This window comes from Coenobita brevimanus, chromosome 74 (assembly GCF_032717465.1).
Source record: "Coenobita brevimanus isolate Jiangsu-jjx chromosome 74, ASM3271746v2, whole genome shotgun sequence".
Classification (NCBI taxonomy): domain Eukaryota; kingdom Metazoa; phylum Arthropoda; class Malacostraca; order Decapoda; family Coenobitidae; genus Coenobita; species Coenobita brevimanus.
In genome coordinates this window covers 33,671,374-33,690,633 of record NC_137027.1, presented here as the reverse complement: position 1 = coordinate 33,690,633, position 19,260 = coordinate 33,671,374, and the positions used below count along the sequence as shown (strand labels likewise).

Genomic DNA, 19,260 nt, shown 5'->3' with positions numbered 1-19,260 from the left:
TAGGTTTATGTACTTTTATTTAGGCAAAATTCAAAATTTCTAAGAAAAATTAACATGAACTACTCTGAAAACTGGAAAATACCGTATGTAGCAGCTACTGCCTACACACATGTACATAATATATAGGCAACGATATCATGTACCATATTGTATTAATCAAGTGTGCTCTAATGTACGAGTATACTGTACATAATATGCTGCGATTAATCTATGAGGTTCTCACCTTACCTTACAAGCCATACTGCTTCTTGGTTGCTCATGCACAGTTCACTCTCCACAGCATTCAGCTACAACTAAGAGACTGTAGCACACCACTCCTGGAACAGCAAGTGCAATATAGATACTTTAAAGTACCATATGCTGAATAAAAAATTTCTCAAAACATGAACCTACTGAATTGTTAAAAAATCACTTAAGGCTTGCACACTAAAAGATTTAACTTAATATGGACTTAATGCAATGAATTATCTTAAAACATTACGAATACACAATGAATACAGTGGATCCTTCAACTGAAGATACAAATTAAAGATGCAAAGTAGAAAGTACTCAAGGAAGGCATACCTCCACCAACATCATTCACATTTATGATCTGCTGCTGTAATTTTTCTTTCCTACCACACAAATACTCATAGTCTCACACGGTCAATTAATTTTAGTCTTCATCTGTCTAGTTACAGAATCTCCGAGAGCACATACCTCTGCCAATGCCAATAAAATATTTACTCCTGCAACCAGATCCAGACTCATCTCAAAACCTAGTCAACTCTTCCTTGACCCACTACCTACCTATTCACATGAATTTACTGAAATCTGATTACAACTTTCTGAGAGATCTTACACACAAACAGACAAACAGCCATGGGTGAATACCCTGTACATAACCTCTGTTCAGCTCTGTCAGTGGAGGTAATTAATGCAGAGCCAAATACCTGTATCCATTTTTTACATGTAGAAAGTTTATCTGGAGTCAGTCTGAGGGACAGGTTTCAGCTCAAAAATTAGTCCAAATCTATGACCTCTGCATAAACTGTTTGCTTTTGATGAACAACTTAATTCTACTTGCAGCTAAGTACTCTTGCTACTATAAAATATCTGGATGCAAAATTTAGCCAATAATGATGCATTTCTACATCAAGCAGTTACTTAAAATTATATTTGTTGGATATTGTCGTGTTCCTTTTTTTTTTTTTTTTTTTTTTTAAACATAAATACACTGTTATAGTACCATCAGTTTGCAATATCCATAATACTGGCATCATATGAGAACATTCATGCCTTGCTGGTCTTTTTAGCTTGATGCTGGTAACCATACAGTACTGATGGTGCTTTTCCCTATTCAAACTTGTCCTATATGTAATAGTCTAGGAATGTACAGTACTGGTACTGTACTGTAATTCGAAAATTAAATGGTACCTCATTTTTCAATATTTTCTTATTATGGTAGCTTTCAAAAGGTTATTGTTATAATATGCAGAAGACATACTACACACCCAAAGTCTAGCAATCATAAACCATTAATTTCTATGCTAAAGACTGACAATACTTTTAAATTATGAGAAACATGTCCACTTGGTAGTGAACTCTTGACAGTCTTGATAGTTACCAGTCTCTCTAAAGCATGTCCACTCTGTAGCATGGCTGTCTGAAGCACCACTGACAGCATTTTCTCTTAAGGGGACATTTGCTCTAAAGTTAGGGCTACAGGAAGGCAATGTTAGGACCAAAGTATGCCACTGTTGGGTCAAATGGCTGCTATGGTTTGGTCCAAAGAAGATCAACATTAAGACTGAAAGATGTGGCTCACTCGGACCGAGTATGATGTTATGTATTTGCTTATATCCAAAGCAGCTATACTAACTTACACCAGGAAGGTCATGATCGGGAATGAAAGATGCGGCTTTCTCAGACTGAGTAGGTTAATAAGTCTTTCTTGATATCTAAAGTAGCTATACAAACTTAAGACCACATTATTATAAAACAAATGTAACCATAATGTTATCTATACCATATAAATCATAGCATTTCTGCAACATGACCATTAATACTTTACCACAGAGATATGGATATTTCAAAGTTCCTACCGAACTTGATCTTTCTATGAATATTTTTTGAGTGGCCTAGCCAGGGTACCATATTACTCTGGTCTATGTTAGGCTAGGATGGGTTGAACAGACTGCCCTGGTTATATATATATATACAGTAAACCCCCGCTATAATGTGGTTCAGATATTGCCGGTTCATTTTCTCGCACATCCCTACGTGTCAAGTGGGGTTGGTGGAGGATTAGTGCCCCTCCCTGTAAAACAGTTAACTCTAAGCCGTTGGTCACCCCGTTTGGGATACATGGCGTCTGGCAACGAATGAATGAAAAAACTTTCTCGCGGGATTTTCATTGGAACATAACTATTTTTACATTGTGGGAAACCACGACTCATCACGGTTTCCGCAAAGCCTACTACGGCTATTTTTAGGGTACAGTACATATTTTACATCTTTATTTTCAGTAGAGTACTGTATTCTGAAATGGATATGTTTATGGTATTTTACATCTTTATTTATTCTAAAATATTAATAGCTGTATTAATTAAAATAATAATTAAAAATTGGCTAATATATTTGATAAAATACAAGCGAAATCGTGGCGTGGGATGAGGAAATACCCAGACTCATTGGTAGGTGGCACACAATTGGCTGGAGCCTTACCAGTAGCCAATCCAAACACGCTTTACAGTACATTTTTACTTGCCGCTGATTGGCTGCTGCCGACGTGCCATCCTCAAAGAAAGGAGCGGGACTTCACCGCACCACCATACCGCACCTCCCAGTTTACCACGTGTTCCTGCCTCAGCTACGAGTACATCACCGTGCCCACTTCAACCTTTCACCACTTGTTTTTGCCGGTTTCTCCTGGTTTTCTGAAGCCCCTGCAATGCCACCCAAACGCCCTGCATCTTGTATAAGCCTTCTGGTGCCAAGGAAGTCAAGAGGAGGAAGGTTATGATGCTGAACTTCTCGACTTGCTGCGGGAAGGGAGAAGCTATGCCGCAGTCGGACGCCGTTACGGGATCAACGAAAGTACAGTGCGGTACATAAAGAAGAACGAGGATGCAATTAGGAGCGCTGTTTCAGCAAGATTTTGCCAGAATGCTAAGAGGGTGTCTACAGGCAGGAACAAACACATAGTAAGGATGGAATCGGCCCTGGCATTGTGGATAACCGACTGCCGGAAGAAAAACATACTGCTGGACAGCAACATCATCCGCAAGAAGGCCAGGAAGTTGTACAACCAGTTCGCAGCAGAGGGCGCCGAAGGAGACGACGACGAAGAGCCGCAACCAGGACCATCTACAGCACCAGAGCCTGAAGAATTTCACGCCAGTAAAGGGTGGTTTGACCGGTTCCAGAAGCGGTTCCAAATCAGGAGTGTGACTTTGCACAGGGAAGCTGCATCGGCGGACAGTGAAGCTGTGGAAAAGTACCAGGAAACGTTCCGGCAGATCATAGAGGAACGGGGTTACAAGCCCGAACAGGTTTTCAATATGGACGAGACTGGCTTGTACTGGAAAAAGATGCCATCCAGGACATTCATAATGCAGGAGGAAGCCAAAGCACCTGGCTTTAAAGCACAGAAGGACCGAGTCACTCTTATCTTCTGTGGCAATGCTGCTGGCTTCATGATGAAACCAGGCCTCATCTACAAGGCAGCAAACCCCAGGGCTCTCAAGAACAAAAACAAGAACGTGCTGCCAGTCCACTGGATGAGCCACCCCAAGGCATGGATTATGAAGCTGCTGACTTCCAACTGGTTTCATCAGTGCTTCATCCCTCAGGCCAAGCAATACCTCAATGACAAGGGACTAGAGTTCAAGGTGCTGCTGTTGTTGGACAATGCTGGTGGCCACCCTGTTGATTTGCACTACGAGGGAGTGCAGATTGAATTTTTGCCTCCTAACACCACCTCTGTCATCCAGCCTATGGACCAAGGAGTGATCCGTGCTTTCAAGGCACTCTACACCAAAGGATCTCTTCAACACCTGGTGGATGCAATGGACAGGGACGACGACTTCACTGTGAAAAGTTATTGGCGCAGCTTCAACATCGGGACGTGCCTCTTCATCATCCAGAAGGCGCTTCAGGACATGAAGAAGGAAACCCTTAATGCTTGCTGGAAAAAATTGTGGCCCGAGTGTGTGAACGACTGCAAAGGCTTCTCCCCCAAAGAAATTCACCACTCTGCAGTGAACAAGTCTGTCAAGCTGGCGAAGATCCTCGGTGGTGAAGGTTTTGCTGACGTCACGCCCCAGGAAGTCAATGACCTCATTGACGCACACTCCGAGACCCCGACAGATGAGGATTTGACAGAGTTAACCAAGTCAGCCAGCGAAGGGGAGGACGAGGAGCCGACAGATCCAGCACAAGAGGAGGAGGAGGAGGAGGAGGAGGGTCTAACATTAGAGCGCCTGTCTGACATGGTAAGAGCCGCAAACGACCTGCAGCTGATGGCTCAGAAGTGGGATCCATACATGGTTCGCACTGTGCAGTTCTCCAATGCGACTGACACAGCCATTCTGTCGTACAGAAATCTCCTCAATACCATGAAGAAACAACAGCAACAACTCCCCATCACCATGTTCCTCAAGCCACTGAAAAAGACTCCACCTACATCTCCAGCAGCAGCAGCACCTCCTGATGCACCCGCATCACCTGAAGCGCCTGATGAAGAGGCGCCCTCTGGAGAGCTGTAAACGTTCTGCTTCACTGTGCAGTACATCATCATCATCATCAGCATCGTACTGCACAGCTACTTCATGATCATCAATCAAACTCATCATCCGTGAGTACCCGTACAGTACTGTACAATTCACTTTCTTTGTTATTTCTTAATTTCAGTGATATTTCATGTCCTTATTAGTTAGCAAGCAATACAGTAACTTTACACTTACGTTTCGCTCACCGCCCGCAGAAATGTCGTCATAGGCGCCTTCTCAAGAGCTGCACAACTACAGTACATCTTCAATTCAACACGTTCTGCATCGGTGAGTATCCTTACTGTTTTCTCTTATTAGTAGTAGTAAACAGGCATTTTACATTACACTTAAGTTTCACTCACCGCCCGCAGAAATGTCGTCATAAGAGCCTTCTCAAGAGCTGCACAACTAATACTGTACAGTATACTGTACACCTTGTACTGAACTTCATGATCATCATCATCTTCAGTTCATCTCATTCATCATCAGTGAGTACCCATACTGGTTTTTCTTATTAATAGAGACAATAAATAGGCATTTTAGGGGTAGCGTCAATACATCGCGGATTTTTGCTTATCGCGGGTGCCTTTGGAACATAACCCCGCAATAAAGTGAGGGTTTACTGTATATATTTCTACTTGTGTATTGTTATGCAGAGGGATGAAGGATAATATCTGAATGCTGGTGGAGACATGGCTGATTACAGCAAAGGATCCTGCCTGCATATCAGAAGTTACTGTTGTTGCAAAGCAAGAGCAAAATTAAAACAAGGATATAAAAACAGACAAAGAAAGTAATCAAAATACATGTTCCACACAATAAATATTCACACACACATACACAACAAAGACACACTAAAAAAAATTACACACTAAACAACAACAGGTTTACCAAGCATGCCTGCTGCCTGCTTCCTGTAACAGCAAAACTGTGGTTCCTCATGATGGACTGAGGAGAGATGGTAAGCCCCATCTCCCGCCTTAAATCTGGAGAGGTACTGACAATAAGCCTCTTATAGACTGTCTAAAGCAAGAAATGGAATGTCAATGGAACCAGAGAGTCACTATGACATGGAGGTGGTGTTCCCTCCAGATGGTAAACAGTCAGGTGTGTATGATCCATCTGTAGCTGGGTCACTAATTTCTCAGCAAAGGGGCACAGTTGTAGGTGCTCATGGACAAAGAAAGGGGCATAGTGGAAGGTGCTCATGGACAAACTATTATCATCACCTCCTAGACCTTGTTGACAACCAGAGGTGTATCCTAAGCACATTGCCAAGAGGCCTGTGCAATTGCCTTAATGTCAGGGAAGTCATTCATGTAGGGAAGCGGTCTGATATAGGCAGCAAGGGTTGTCACTGCCCTTGCCACTCATGTACAAACTTAACCCTGCAGTACTATAATGGGCTGGCACCTTGCAAAAAGGCACCCTCTGGCCATAACACACTAGGTAGAGGAGCTTATATAAAAATTTCCCAAACCATGAGGTGAGGAGAGTTAAAATGGTCAATGGCAGACACTGCCATCCTGGAATCACAAAAAATGGCAAAACCAATAGCCTTATGGTGCAAAGCCATCAGGACTGCTAATAGCTCAGTGGTAAAAATACTGAGGAAAGTACACTGCTGCTCCACCTAAAATCACAGAAGACAACTCCAAATCAAACGACATCATCAGATTTCGAGCCATCCATGACAGCTGAGGCATAATCAGCACGGAGGGCAACATAGAAGGATAGCTATCACATCCAATGCCACATCCTTAAAGACTGTGACACGTTGGCAAAATCTGACATCAGGTAACACCCACGGAGGAACCACAGATGTCTTCATGAAAGAGAGAAAAGTAATCAAATGGAGAAAACACTTCAAGAGCTGCTGAGTATAGAGAACAAAAGTACTGTAGTGCAAGTACTGTATAAGTGGTTGGGATATGGCTGGGAGAAGAGAGGTGAGTAGAGAGGATGAGGCAATGCAGAAAGTAAAAATGAGAAAAGCACCAAGAATTGATGGAGTGTGTGATGAAATGCTAGAGTAAAGGGAAGAGACTGTGATTAAATGGATATGGAGGAAGTATGGTCTGGGAGAAAGGAAGAAGTCCTGAGGATATGAAGTCTGGTACAATCATTCCCCTAAACAAATGAACAAGGGAAAGAAATGTGTGTGTGCCAATCACAGAGTTATTTGTGTAAATGGAAAGATCCATGGTAGGATACATGCTGATAAAGTTGGGGAGGTATTCGAGAATTAGTTGGAAAGGAATCAGGGGCGTCACGAAGGGGAGGGGACATGTTCAGTCTGAGATGTTTGGTGGAAAATCATTCAAAGAAGGGAAAGAGGCTGTGTGCAACCTTCAAGGATCTGCAAAAGCATATGACAGAGTGAACAGCCAAAGAATGAGGAAACTGCTGATAATATATGGTTTAGGCGGGATACTGCCGAATGCTCTCAAAAGTGTGTTGCTTATGAGGACAAAATGATCACAGTGCATGTGGAAAGTGAATTAAATGTGTTCTTTGATCTACAAGTTTGACTGAAACAAGGATATGTCATGTTTCCATGACTGTTTAGTCTACCATATATACAGAAGGTAGGGCAGCTGATGCTGAAGTGTCCTTAGTGAGAGAAAGGCAGGGTTTGGAAACTGTCAGTACTGTTATTTACTGATGATACTGTACTGCTAAGTGAAAATGAATGGGAGATGCAAGGCTTAATGTAGTGTTTCTTAAAGTGTGGTCTGCGGACCCCCAGGGGTCCGTGGAATGTTCCAAGGGGTCCGCAGGCTAATTTGAGTATCAGATAAAACATACAATAGTATCTGGAAACAATTTAATGACTTTGTAGAATGCAATGATATTTGTGATTTGGCAACTCTGTACTGGCTGCTGTCTGGCCGCGGGCCCACCGCACGCCATAGTGACAGCCTACAAACACCTTTAAACTCAAGAGGTAGGGTAGGAGGAAAATCTACTCATAATTAAGAGTTGAGAGGTAGGATGGGACTGGAGTGTATTGGTGTTGTGATGAGGAGAGGTAGATTGAGGTGGTTTGGACATGTGGAGAGGATGGGGGATGATATTTGGGTGAGGAAGGTGAGAAGTGTTAATATTGGGGGTGGGGTTATGAGGGGTAGACCGAGAAAGACATGGGACGAGGTCATTAAGTGTGACCTTAGGGTTAAGGGACTGAACAGGGAGGCTGCAATGGATCGTGCAGCGTGGAGAGCCGCCATTAGGTGACCAAGGCCGACACATGCAAGCATGTTGGAGCCTTTAAAAACGAAACGAAAACGAAACGAATTAAGGGTCCGCCACATGATTAGTTTTACTAAAAGGGGTCCACTGCATGAGAAAGTTTAAGAACTTCTGGCTTAATGAATAAGGCTGGAAGTACTTGTGTGTGTTAGAAGTAAGTGACAGCTGCTGAGAGTAAAGTTATCGTCTTTGAGAGAAATAAGTCACGGAGTACCCAGTACACAATATACTGTAGGTGGATGGCCAGGAAGTGGAAAATGTGTGCAACTTGAAATATATATACAGTATGTATGATGTGATAAACATGAATGGATGTTTGGAGGATGAAGTGCATGAGTAGGTACATCAGAAAAGAAATGCAACTGGTTCATGAAGAGTAGTAATAAGAAAAGGGAAAGTGAGTAAGAAAGTACAAAAGTCACTGCAAGACAGTACAGTACTGTGCCCCCACTCTGATGTATGGAAGTGAAGCTTGGACCCTGATAATAGGACCCATGTCAAAAGGGAGAGGAGCAGAAAGGAGTAACCTGAGAGGAGCATGTAGAGTTACATGGAAAGACAGACAGAAAATACAAAAATGAATGGGCATTGTGGTGTTGTTGTGGATATATTACAAAGCATTAGAAACTTAAAATAATCTGGCCAAGAGGAGAGAATGAAGAATGAGAAACTGATTAGGAGTATGTGAGGTGGCGAGGGAGAGGGGGAAGAGGAAACAGGATAAGAAGGAGGGATGGGGTGGAAAGGTATATGAATGAGGGGTATGTGAGTTGGGGAAAGGGCAGCCTGATGGCAGAGGACACAATAACAAGAAGGAATTTCTTCTGCTCCCACCCTTTCTGGGATTAAGGCATCTTGCTTAACCCAAATCACTCTGGCTAAGGAGACTTGTCACACACAGGCAAGCAACTGCCTATGCCAGGCCAACCCACAGGTACACCAAAGCACATACATCCTGGAGGGATCTGGCACCCCCTTTTGGTAGCCAGCACTTAGGTAGGCAGAACTTCACCAGGGTTGCAACAGGATCCTTGCCATGACGAGGTGCAGAGAAATACGAGGAGGTTTTTATTCCCGGGTGGATGCCATGGCTGCTCCACCATGGGTATACAACACCCACCACCGTGTGCAAACTCTTCCTCAGTGCCACAGACACTTGTGTAGCTATGCTCAATGCACTGACCCATGTTCAGTCTGCAAAAACATTTGTCAACATAATACAATTGGAGTTTAGGTGGTTTTCTTAACCCTCACCTTGCTAATTCTTATCAACCCAATTACCTTCCCTGAGTCATTTTGGGGGCTTTTTATTTTAAGTTGATTTTCGGTATTTTTATACCACCTAAGTCGATATATTGCTGGCCAGCAACCAATGTGCTGACTTAATTTTGACCTCTACAAGTCTGAACAGGATACCCTGACACCTCAAGCCTCACATGATGCCGAGTTTGGGTTGTTATTAGTCGGCATTTTGCCGACTTAGGATCAATTTTAAAGTGTTCTCTCCATCTGCTCACTTTTTCTCCCTTCTCCACTAGTAATCTACCATTTTTATCTTTCACTCCCTGACTAACTTCTTTATTACCCTGTTTAACTCTACCTCTTTCTAGAACATTTTCTTACATTCCCTCCTCTTTCCACTCAAATTCCTTCCAAATTCCTCATCCACTCTCTTCTTACTCTCTCTTACTAATCTTTTCACCTCTCTCTTCCTCTCTACATAACTTTCTCTTCTGTCTCTCAACTTCCTCCACACCCCTGTTTCTCATCCACTCATTATATGCTTTCTTCTTTTGTGCCACAGCCTGTCTCATCTCATCATTCCACCATGCTGTTCCTTGCACCCCATTTCCTCTTCTCTTCACCCCACACACCACCTCACATGCTGCACAGATTTCTTCTGTGAATATCTTGCACACACCTTCCATGTCCCCCATCTGCTCCAAACCATATTTACCCAATTGCTCCTCCTCTTCTCTCTTATATTCTGCTTTTTTTTTATATCCTCTTGTAACCTTTCCACCATTCTTGTAACAACCACTTCCTCCTCTCTTTCCCTTCTTCTATTCCTCCACTTCATTTCAACCTTGACTGGGGAACTGCTGAGAGGAGGGATGTGTGAAGTAAGGAAGAAATCAGTAGGATGGAAGCTGTTGAAGCAATGAAGAAAGTCAAAATAGGGAATGCCCCCAGGAATTGATGAAGTGTGTGGTGATATGCTGAAGCATGGGGGAGAGATAGTAGTAGAATGGATGTGGAAGATGTGCAGATTGGCCTGGGAGGTAGGTAGACTCCCGGAGGATTGAAAGTCAGGTACAGTATAAATATTCCCCTGTACAAAGGAAAAGGGGAAAAAGTAGTGTGTGGTAATCATTTGGGCATTTGTCTTCTTTGTGTGACAGGAAAAGTGTATGGTAGGATACTTATTGACAGCGTTTGGGAAATAACAGAAGAATTAGTTGGAGAAGAACAGGGAGGTTTTAGGAAGGGAAGAGGTGAAGTAGATCAGATACCTTATTCAATCTTAGGAATTTAGTGGAAAAGTTTCTAGTGAAAGGAAAGAAGTTGTATGCGGCCTTTTCATGGATTTGGAGAAAGCATTTGACAGGGTGGGTAGACAAGGATTGTGGAAAGTACAGTATTAAGAATATATGGAGTATACGGGAAGTTGTTGAATGCTGTATGAGGGTGCTAAGGCTGCAGTGCATGTGGACAGTGAACTGTGAATTTTTCTATTTGAAGGTTGGACTGAAACAGAGACGTGTCATGTCTCCATGGTTGTTCAATCTGTATATGGATGGGATTATAAAAGAGATACAAGGTAGAGCAGTGGATGTTGGAGCGGCCCTAATGAGAGAGGGCAGTGTGTGGAAATTCCCTGTACTGTTGTTTGCAGATGGTACTGTGTTGTTAGGTGAAGATGAAGGGGAGCTGCAAGGCTTGGTGAGTGAGTCTGGGAGTGTGTGTATGAAATGGAATCTAAAGGTGAGTGTAGGGAAGAGTAAAGTTATGGTCTTCAAAAGAAATAAAGTCACTAAAATGTACAGAGAGGCTGGATGAGGAAGAAATGGAGAATGTGAGTGCATTTTAGTACTGTACTTGGGTAGTGTGATGAGTAAGGATGGAAGTTTAGAGGATGAAGTGCTTGAAAGGGTACAACAAGGAAGAGAGGTTGCTGGTTCTTAGAAAGCAATAACAAGAAACAAGGAAATGAGCAGGGAAGTGAAAACATTACTGCATAACAGCATTGTGATACCAACTCAAACGTATGGATGTGAAGCTTGGACCTATACTTGCGACAGCGAGAGGTGGCGGAGAAGCGCCTCCCTCAGGGAGGAATGAGGAAAAGGATTTCCCTCTCTCATCCCTGATTGGTCTAAGGAGATGAGCAGAATGGGGAGGTGTGACAGAGCCTATATCTCCCTCCAGTACTGTCACCAAATTGATCGACAATGTTTGAAGCTTTATTTATTGGTTACAACAGTTAATATGCGTACACAGAATATTACCTATGGTATATTACAAGACATACAGGTGTGCATGTTGATATTCTAGAATACGAAAAACTAGTAAAAATATAATTTTAAGACTTAAAACATTAGAAAAGACAGTAAAGTACTCATAAGCCAAAATCAGGAAGGGAGAGAGAGAGAGAGAGAGAGAATGAGTGTGCAATAAGTGTACACGATCATAAAATAATCTTTGTAAGCTTTGTCTTGTCACTTTAAAACACTGGACGAAACTTCTGAAATAATTCTTGAGTAAAATTCTCATGCTCGTGAATCTCAACTGTTTTTCTCAACAAACCACATCCAAGGTTTTATGTTCCATTTGGTTGGGAAATATTCATTCAGAATAAACTGGCTTAAACTAACACGAACAGGAGCATCGCTCATTGTGAAAACATTGTTCACTTGTGTCAAGATTTTTTTGTTTTGTTTTTTGATCGAGTGTACTGTACATATTTCAGGAGTAAAGCATTAGAAAAGACATACAGTATTCACCCTATACCAAAAGCAAAGCATTCCGTCAGACAAGTAAAGAGGCTGGAAGGTAAGGTGAAGAGGCATGATGCAAAATACAGAGGAAGCAAAGGCAAACATTCCCTTAGGCTATACGCTCACGTCCCTGGGGATTTTTATGGAGGGCTGAAGGGATTACCTGGCCATACTTGCCACTCCTAAACCCCTTTCTTCCCTCCGTTGCTCTCTCTCTCTCTCTCTCTCAGAGAGACAGACAGACAGACAGACAGACAGAAAGGGAAGAGTGTTGGGAGAGGACGGGACGAAAGGAATGAGGAACTGTACGCTGGTACGCTACATTTTAGAGACACTGAAAGGAGTGAAAAGCTGGTTTTGTTTTCGTTTTTAAAGGCTCCAACATGCTTGCATGTGTCGGCCTTCGTCACTTAATGGCGGCTCTCCACGCTGCACGATCCATTGCAGCCTCCCTGTTCAGTCCCTTGACCCTAAGGTCACACTTAATGACCTCGTCCCATGTCTTTCTCGGTCTACCCCTCATAACCCCACCCCCAATATTAACACGTCTCACCTTCCTCACCCAATTATCATCCCCCATCCTCTCCACATGTCCAAACCACCTCAATCTACCTCTCCTCATCACAACACCAATACACTCCAGTCCCATCCTACCTCTCAACTCTTCCATTGTAAACCCAGCCCCTCCAGGCCTTGGACGCAGGGACGCACTGCACATCCACCTAATCATTGTCATTTCTGTACGTCTGAGCCGGCAAATATCTTCCTCCTTCACTCCCCAGGTCTCACTGCCATACAGCATTACACTTCTAACACATGCTGCATAAAAAGACCCCTTAGCACGTAGGGAAAGCCCTCTCAATGTCAGGAGAGGCAAGAGCTCCCTGAACTTCTTCCAACCACTTCTCACCCTAGCCACAGAGCTAGCTCCAGCCCCACCTCCAGCACACAACATGTCTCCCAAATAACAAAACTCTTCCACACACTCAAGAGATTCACCAGCAAGTTCAATCCTTTCACGTCTGACAATCTCCACCTGCTCACCACGGCACGCCGTACACATAAAATCAGCATTATCTCGCAGTCTACCTCTGATACCACTACATCTCTTATGCACCCATTTATCACACACACCACACAAGATGGAATTACTTCCCACGCCCTTGTGGCAAACTGCACATGGCCACTCTCCCTCGTCTTTGACAGTACCGCCACCAACCCTAGATATCATCACTTTTGTTTTATCTGCATTTACCCTAAACCCTTTTGCCCCATACCATCTCTCCACTTCCTAAACCTTTCCTCCGCCTCCCTTTCATTCTCTGCAATCAACACCAAATCATCAGCATACAACAACTCCCACGGGAGTCCGTTTCTAAAGTCACGTGAAAGGGCTTCAAGTACTATGATAAACAACATGGGACTCAAGACTGACCCCTGATGCACACCAACATTCACGGAAAACTCACCACTCAAATTTCCATTCACTCTCACCTGGGTGTGAGCACCCACATACATGGCCATAACCACCCTAACCAGCCACTCCTCCAAGCCAAGCTTTCTCATTGCCCACTTCACCACCTCTCTAAGGACTCTGTCAAAGGCCTTTTCCAAATCAACAAAAACAAAATAAAGATCCCTTCTCCTACTAATATATTTTTCCTGAAGCTGTCGAACAATGAATATGGCATCAGTGGTCCCCCTACCTGGCATAAACCCAAACTGCATCTCATCAATATTCACTCTCTCTCTAATCATACCTTCTAAAACTCTCTCCATTACCTTCATTATCTGATCTAAAAGCTTTATACCTCTATAATTTCCTCTTTCCAGGGCATCACCCTTTCCTTTATACACATTTACAATTACACTCTTCAGCCAATCATCTGGGACAACACACTCATAAATAATCCTATTTATCAGGTCAGTGACTAAACTCACCCCTATATCGCCTGAGGCCTTCAACATTTCGGCAGTCAACCCAGACACACCTGCTGCCTTCCCCACCCTCATCCTGCCTATTGCCTCACTCACAGTAGCAGTATCAATCAAAGGCCAAGGGCCAGACACTGGATCTGCTGGCTCCAAACCTTCCCTGTCCCAGTCAAACTCCTCATTCAACAACCGGTTATAATGCTCTCTCCATGCATCTTTAATATCCTCACTGTTCACCACTACCCTTCCTTCATCATTCTTCACACACTGCTCACCTATGATATCCCGATTATCCCTCTTCACCTGACCTGCCACCCTATATATATTTTTCCTTTCCCCATGATTTAGGTTATCAAGTAATTGTCTCTGTGACTCTGACTTTGCACTTTGCCCTGTATACCTCTCTTCTAGCCCTAAGCTTGGCAGCCAAATATTCCTCTTTGCTACCACCCTTTTTCCATTCCCAGAAAAGCCTTCTTTTCTCCTTAATTGCAGCTTCTACACCCTCATCCCACCACCAAGTTACTTTATGTCTTGGTGGTCCTCTTGTCCAGCTGCATGTTACATCAGTAACTCTCAAGAAATTGTTCTTGAGGGCTCTGTACTGTTCATTAACGCCTCTGTCTACAGCTCCCTGTTCAGCCATGACTCTCCTCAACTCGCTATAGAAGGCATCCCTTACTACTTGGTTTTTCAGCTTCCATATTTTCCTCCTAGGTACATAAGTCCTCTTTTTCATCACTTGTTCTTTAAGCACCATATCACAAATCAACAGTTTGTGCTGCTGCACACACTCCTCACTTCCTATAACTTTAACATCCCTCACTAACCTCCTATCAGCCCTCCTAACCAGAAAATAATCTATCTGACTGCTATTTCCCCCAGACTCATACGTAATTAACCTACTGTCTCTTTTCCTAAAATATGTGTTGCACACAATCATATCCGTTGCCTCCCCAAACTCGAGTATCCTTTCCCCTTCTGCATTCCTTAGACCATATGCACATCCCCCATGCACTCCTTCATAACCTTGTGCTGCTTCACCTACATGACCATTTAAGTCCCCTCCCAAAACCACTATCTCATCATCCCGCATACCACCCACTACACGTATTAAATCATCCCAAAATCTATCTTTCTCTGATTCATCCAATCCTGCCTGTGCAGCATATGCCGATATAATCGCAGCTATCTTTCTTCCCAACAGAATTTTCACTACCAATATCCTATCACTTACTCTCAAAACATTCATAACATACTCCACCCATTTCTCCACAACCATCACACCAACACCTCCATATCCGTCTGTCCCCCCCTGCCAAAACAACTTATAGCAACAGTCCTTCCCAACAATCTTTCTGGCTGATCCACCCCTGTACCGGACTTCCTGCAAACACGCCACATCCACCCACCTCCTACTGAATGCCTCAACGACTTCCTCTGCTCTTCCCCTCAAACTTCCCACATTCCATGAACCCACCCTCATCCCCATGGGTGATTTACTGTCCTCAGGCTTGCTTTGAAACTTACTTTGTTTTGTCATCTTCAGTATTAATAAAGGGGGACAGACACAGCACAGGTCCCACTCACTGCACAGTCCCAGGTCCAGGCAATGGATCTGGGACCCCTAGCCCACCAGCTTACCAGTGGCTGTGGTAGTGGCCTCGGGGCATCCCGCCAGGACAGCTGCAGGGACACCCTCCAAGCGCATCTTGGCACTGCAACTATCCCGCCATTATACACCCACTGATAGGGCAGCCTCCTGGGGCGCTACTCCCAGGTTCGGGCCCCTCTCTATTGGGCGGAAGCGGCAGCCTGGGAACCGCAATGCCCTGTACCCTCTAGCATAGGCCTGAGCCCCATCTTGCCCTGGACCCACAATCTATGCTGGCAGAACCCACGCCATGCCTCCCCCCAGAAGTCCGCCACTAGGTAGCGGGGGCAAAGTTTTCTGGCCGCATGCCCTTGCTGGCGCCAACCCCTGTAACGTAGTGGGATACGTTGTGTGAAATGTAAAGTGCATGTGGTGTAGTGCACTGATAGTTAGAGGAAATGTTTGGGAGAGTATGCTGGTCTGCTCTCCATGCTACTGTCACACTGAAAAGGTCAGCAAAGGGGGATGGTTAGATAGCTAGTGAAACAGGAGCTCTAGCTCTCCCTATCACCAGCATTCCCATTCCCCTCGGGAGTACTACCCTGTTCAGCCCGTGCTACAACCTCCTCCTAAATACTACCCTGTTCGGCCCATGCTACGACCTCCTCCTGGTGGAAAATAAAAATGAAGTGACAGAAGAACAGTGGAAGTGGAGGGATAGCATATACCGGTAATGACTTTACTGACGTGGAGCAAAGTGTACGAGTCCTGGAGTATGATAGAGAGATCGACACACACACACACACACACACACACACACACACACACACACACACACACACACACACACACACACACACCAGATTATAATTATTGTCCCTTAGGAATTAGCCTCCCTCCTCAGGTCACACACACTCTTGGCTGCCTTTCATTTTAACTTCCCTCTTCCTTATGTATTATGAATCTTATCTCTACATCAAATCCTTTATCAATACCCCTCTTATGTTTCCTTTCTCTCTCTGTCTGTCTGTCTGTCTGTCTCTCTCTCTCGAGAGAGAGACATACAGAGATTGAGACAGACAGACAGACAGAGAGATGGGTTGAAGGAGGGAGGCTGGTACAGTACATTTAAGGTTATTAAATATGGCGATGAATCACGCATGACTTAATGAGCCTTACAAAGAGATACTGACTGGTATAAGTACAGCATGATAAATACAATATTTTCCTTTGTATTTCAATGCCATGAGGAGAGATAAGAAAATATAATGGAAACATCACAAAAAATTTTAAGAAAAAATGTACATACATACATACAAATACAAAGAGAGAGAGAGAGAGAGAGAGAGAGAGAGAACGTCTTTCCAGATTAGACGGTACACCTGTACTGGTCATCAAATGGATTCCTAACCTCACCCACACACCTCCCACCCCACCATCCACCAATCACAGACATTCCAGTGGGAAGAGAGTGGGATGGGCTTCTCCGCCACCTCTCGCTGTCGCGACTATAGTTGGAGGGACACAAGTCAAGAGTGAGAGCAATGGAAATGAGTTACGTATATATCTGAGACAAGCATGTGGAGTTACATGGTGAGACAGACTGACAAATGAGGAAGTGAGAGAGAGTTGTGGTGTGGATGTGGATGTGATGGAAAACATTAGGAGAAATACACTTAGGTGGTTTGGCTGTATGGAGAGGATGGAAAATGAGAGACTAACGAGGAAAGTGTTTCTGAATGGCATAAGCATGCATGACACATAACCTAACCCAATTATTAAACCAAAACCTAACAAGTATAACTACATGTTCACATATTTTACTCAACAGTACTGCAGTGACGAAGATACGTTTGGTCGTGTGTACCCTCCCTCCCATTAAAAAAAAAAAAAAAAATGGCAATCCTTCAGGAGGCATAAGACCACCTCTAAAAATGAAAAAAATTTTCAACCAACCCCTGAACTGTTTCAGTGACTTTATTACAGAAGCGCATTTTCGAGTATGACGATGATTCATCAACAAATGAAGAAAATTTGATTAGCTACATATTTTCTTGCTTAAGTTTGCATGAAATTCCTTAGGTTGGCATAAAATACCAGTAGGTTATTCTAGGTCAGGACAAAAAAGGTTGAGTTACAAAAATTTAGGCTAGGTTTGGGTAAACAGGCACCAATATGGATAATTTCATTCAAAGATGACATAAGCCTATCTTCGTGCATTACACAATGGTGTCTCTTTGTAAACAAACATCGCTTTTCTAAACACTTTTCACCACCGTCAAAAAACACTGAAACTTGAAAATGAAATAATAAAATGTTTTAAAAATCCCATGAAATGCTAAGGTAAGGAAATCACTAAAGGAAACTGCAAAATAAGGTGGTCCTGTCTCCATAAGGACTGCCAAAAAATCCTCCTAAACTGTTTTTGTTTTTGAAGGCTCCAACATGCCTGGATGCACTGGCCCTGGTCACCTAATAATGGCTCTCCATATGGTTTGATCTTTGGCAGCTTCCCTATTTAGTCCCTTAACCCTGAGGTCACACTCAATGACCTCGTTCCAAGTCTTTTTTAGTCTACCTCTCACTACCCTATCCCTAACATTAACACTTCTCACTTTCTGCACCCAATTATCATTCCCCATCCTCTCCACATGCCCAAACCATTTCAATCTAACTCTCCTCATCATAACACCAATACACTCCAGTCCCATCCTACCTCTCAACTCTTTCACCGTAAATCTAGTCCACCCGGCCTTGCACTCAAGGACACATTGCACATCCACCTAATCACCGTTTCTGCACGTCTGAGCCTGCGAACATATTGTTCCTTTACTGCCCAGGTCTCATTGCCATAAAGGAATACACTCTAACACATGCTGCATACAAAGATCCATGAACTGCACCATAAATACAGTATTTATATTTTTATGGTTTATGGTACAGTACCATCATGTTTTCTGAAAAAATATGCTTCATTTCATTAGGCATGAATCATATATATATTTTTTTAAATGGCTACTTCCCTCAAAATTTTAGGTCACACTAGAGAAAGCACTGTAGCACATCAAATCAGGCTATGTAAAAGCCAAGTTGCATTAAGCTGCATCCACCCCAAAACTCTGTAGAGGCTTAAACCTAAGTCGTGGGTAAAAACATGGTATTTCTCATTAATGCCTTTGTAAAGCAATTTTTTCATCCATCCATCCACCATCCAATCCTACACTGCCCCATGAGGAGCGTAAAACCCCAGGGCTAGGCACGTTGGTCCTGACATTTAAGGTGAGAGAGACCAGCCTCACTCATCCCTGAGTGGCATTACGTGAGCAATAAACCCCAACCACCCCTTGGACTCATAAACAATAAATGATTGGAACAAACTAATTAATTCAGGTAATCTTCAGGGAGACATGGGACCACCTTATTTTGCGGTTTCACTTTTTTTTTTTTTTTTTTCCAAAACCATTGATGTGATTCTTTGAGTATTTTCTGCCTGATTTTTCGAGTTTCATTTTTTAAAAATTTCTTTTATTGGTGAGTAGCATTTTAAAAGTGGTCTTTGTTTACAATCCCTAACGGCACTATGGACAAAAACCATCTTATACACCAAAGAAATGCAGACACCATTTTTGGCACCAAATTACCCCTATCAGTGCTGATTACATCTAATCTGAATATCTGAAACTCAATCTACCCTAACATATATATCTATCTATCTATCTATTGCCAGACG

General features: G+C 43.2%; 1 protein-coding gene across 3 annotated transcripts in view; it reads right to left on the bottom strand.

Moving 5' to 3' along the window:
• The window catches only part of LOC145407871 (uncharacterized), a 69,409-nt gene that overhangs the window by 44,266 nt on the left and 5,883 nt on the right, over positions 1 to 19,260 (bottom strand). For all 3 annotated transcript variants that reach the window (XM_080278726.1, XM_080278728.1, XM_080278727.1), the window contains exon 2: positions 229 to 317. In XM_080278726.1, coding sequence (XP_080134852.1) covers positions 229 to 240 — 12 coding nt within the window. In that variant the 5' untranslated portion in view covers positions 241 to 317. The remainder of the gene's footprint in view (positions 1 to 228; positions 318 to 19,260) is intronic.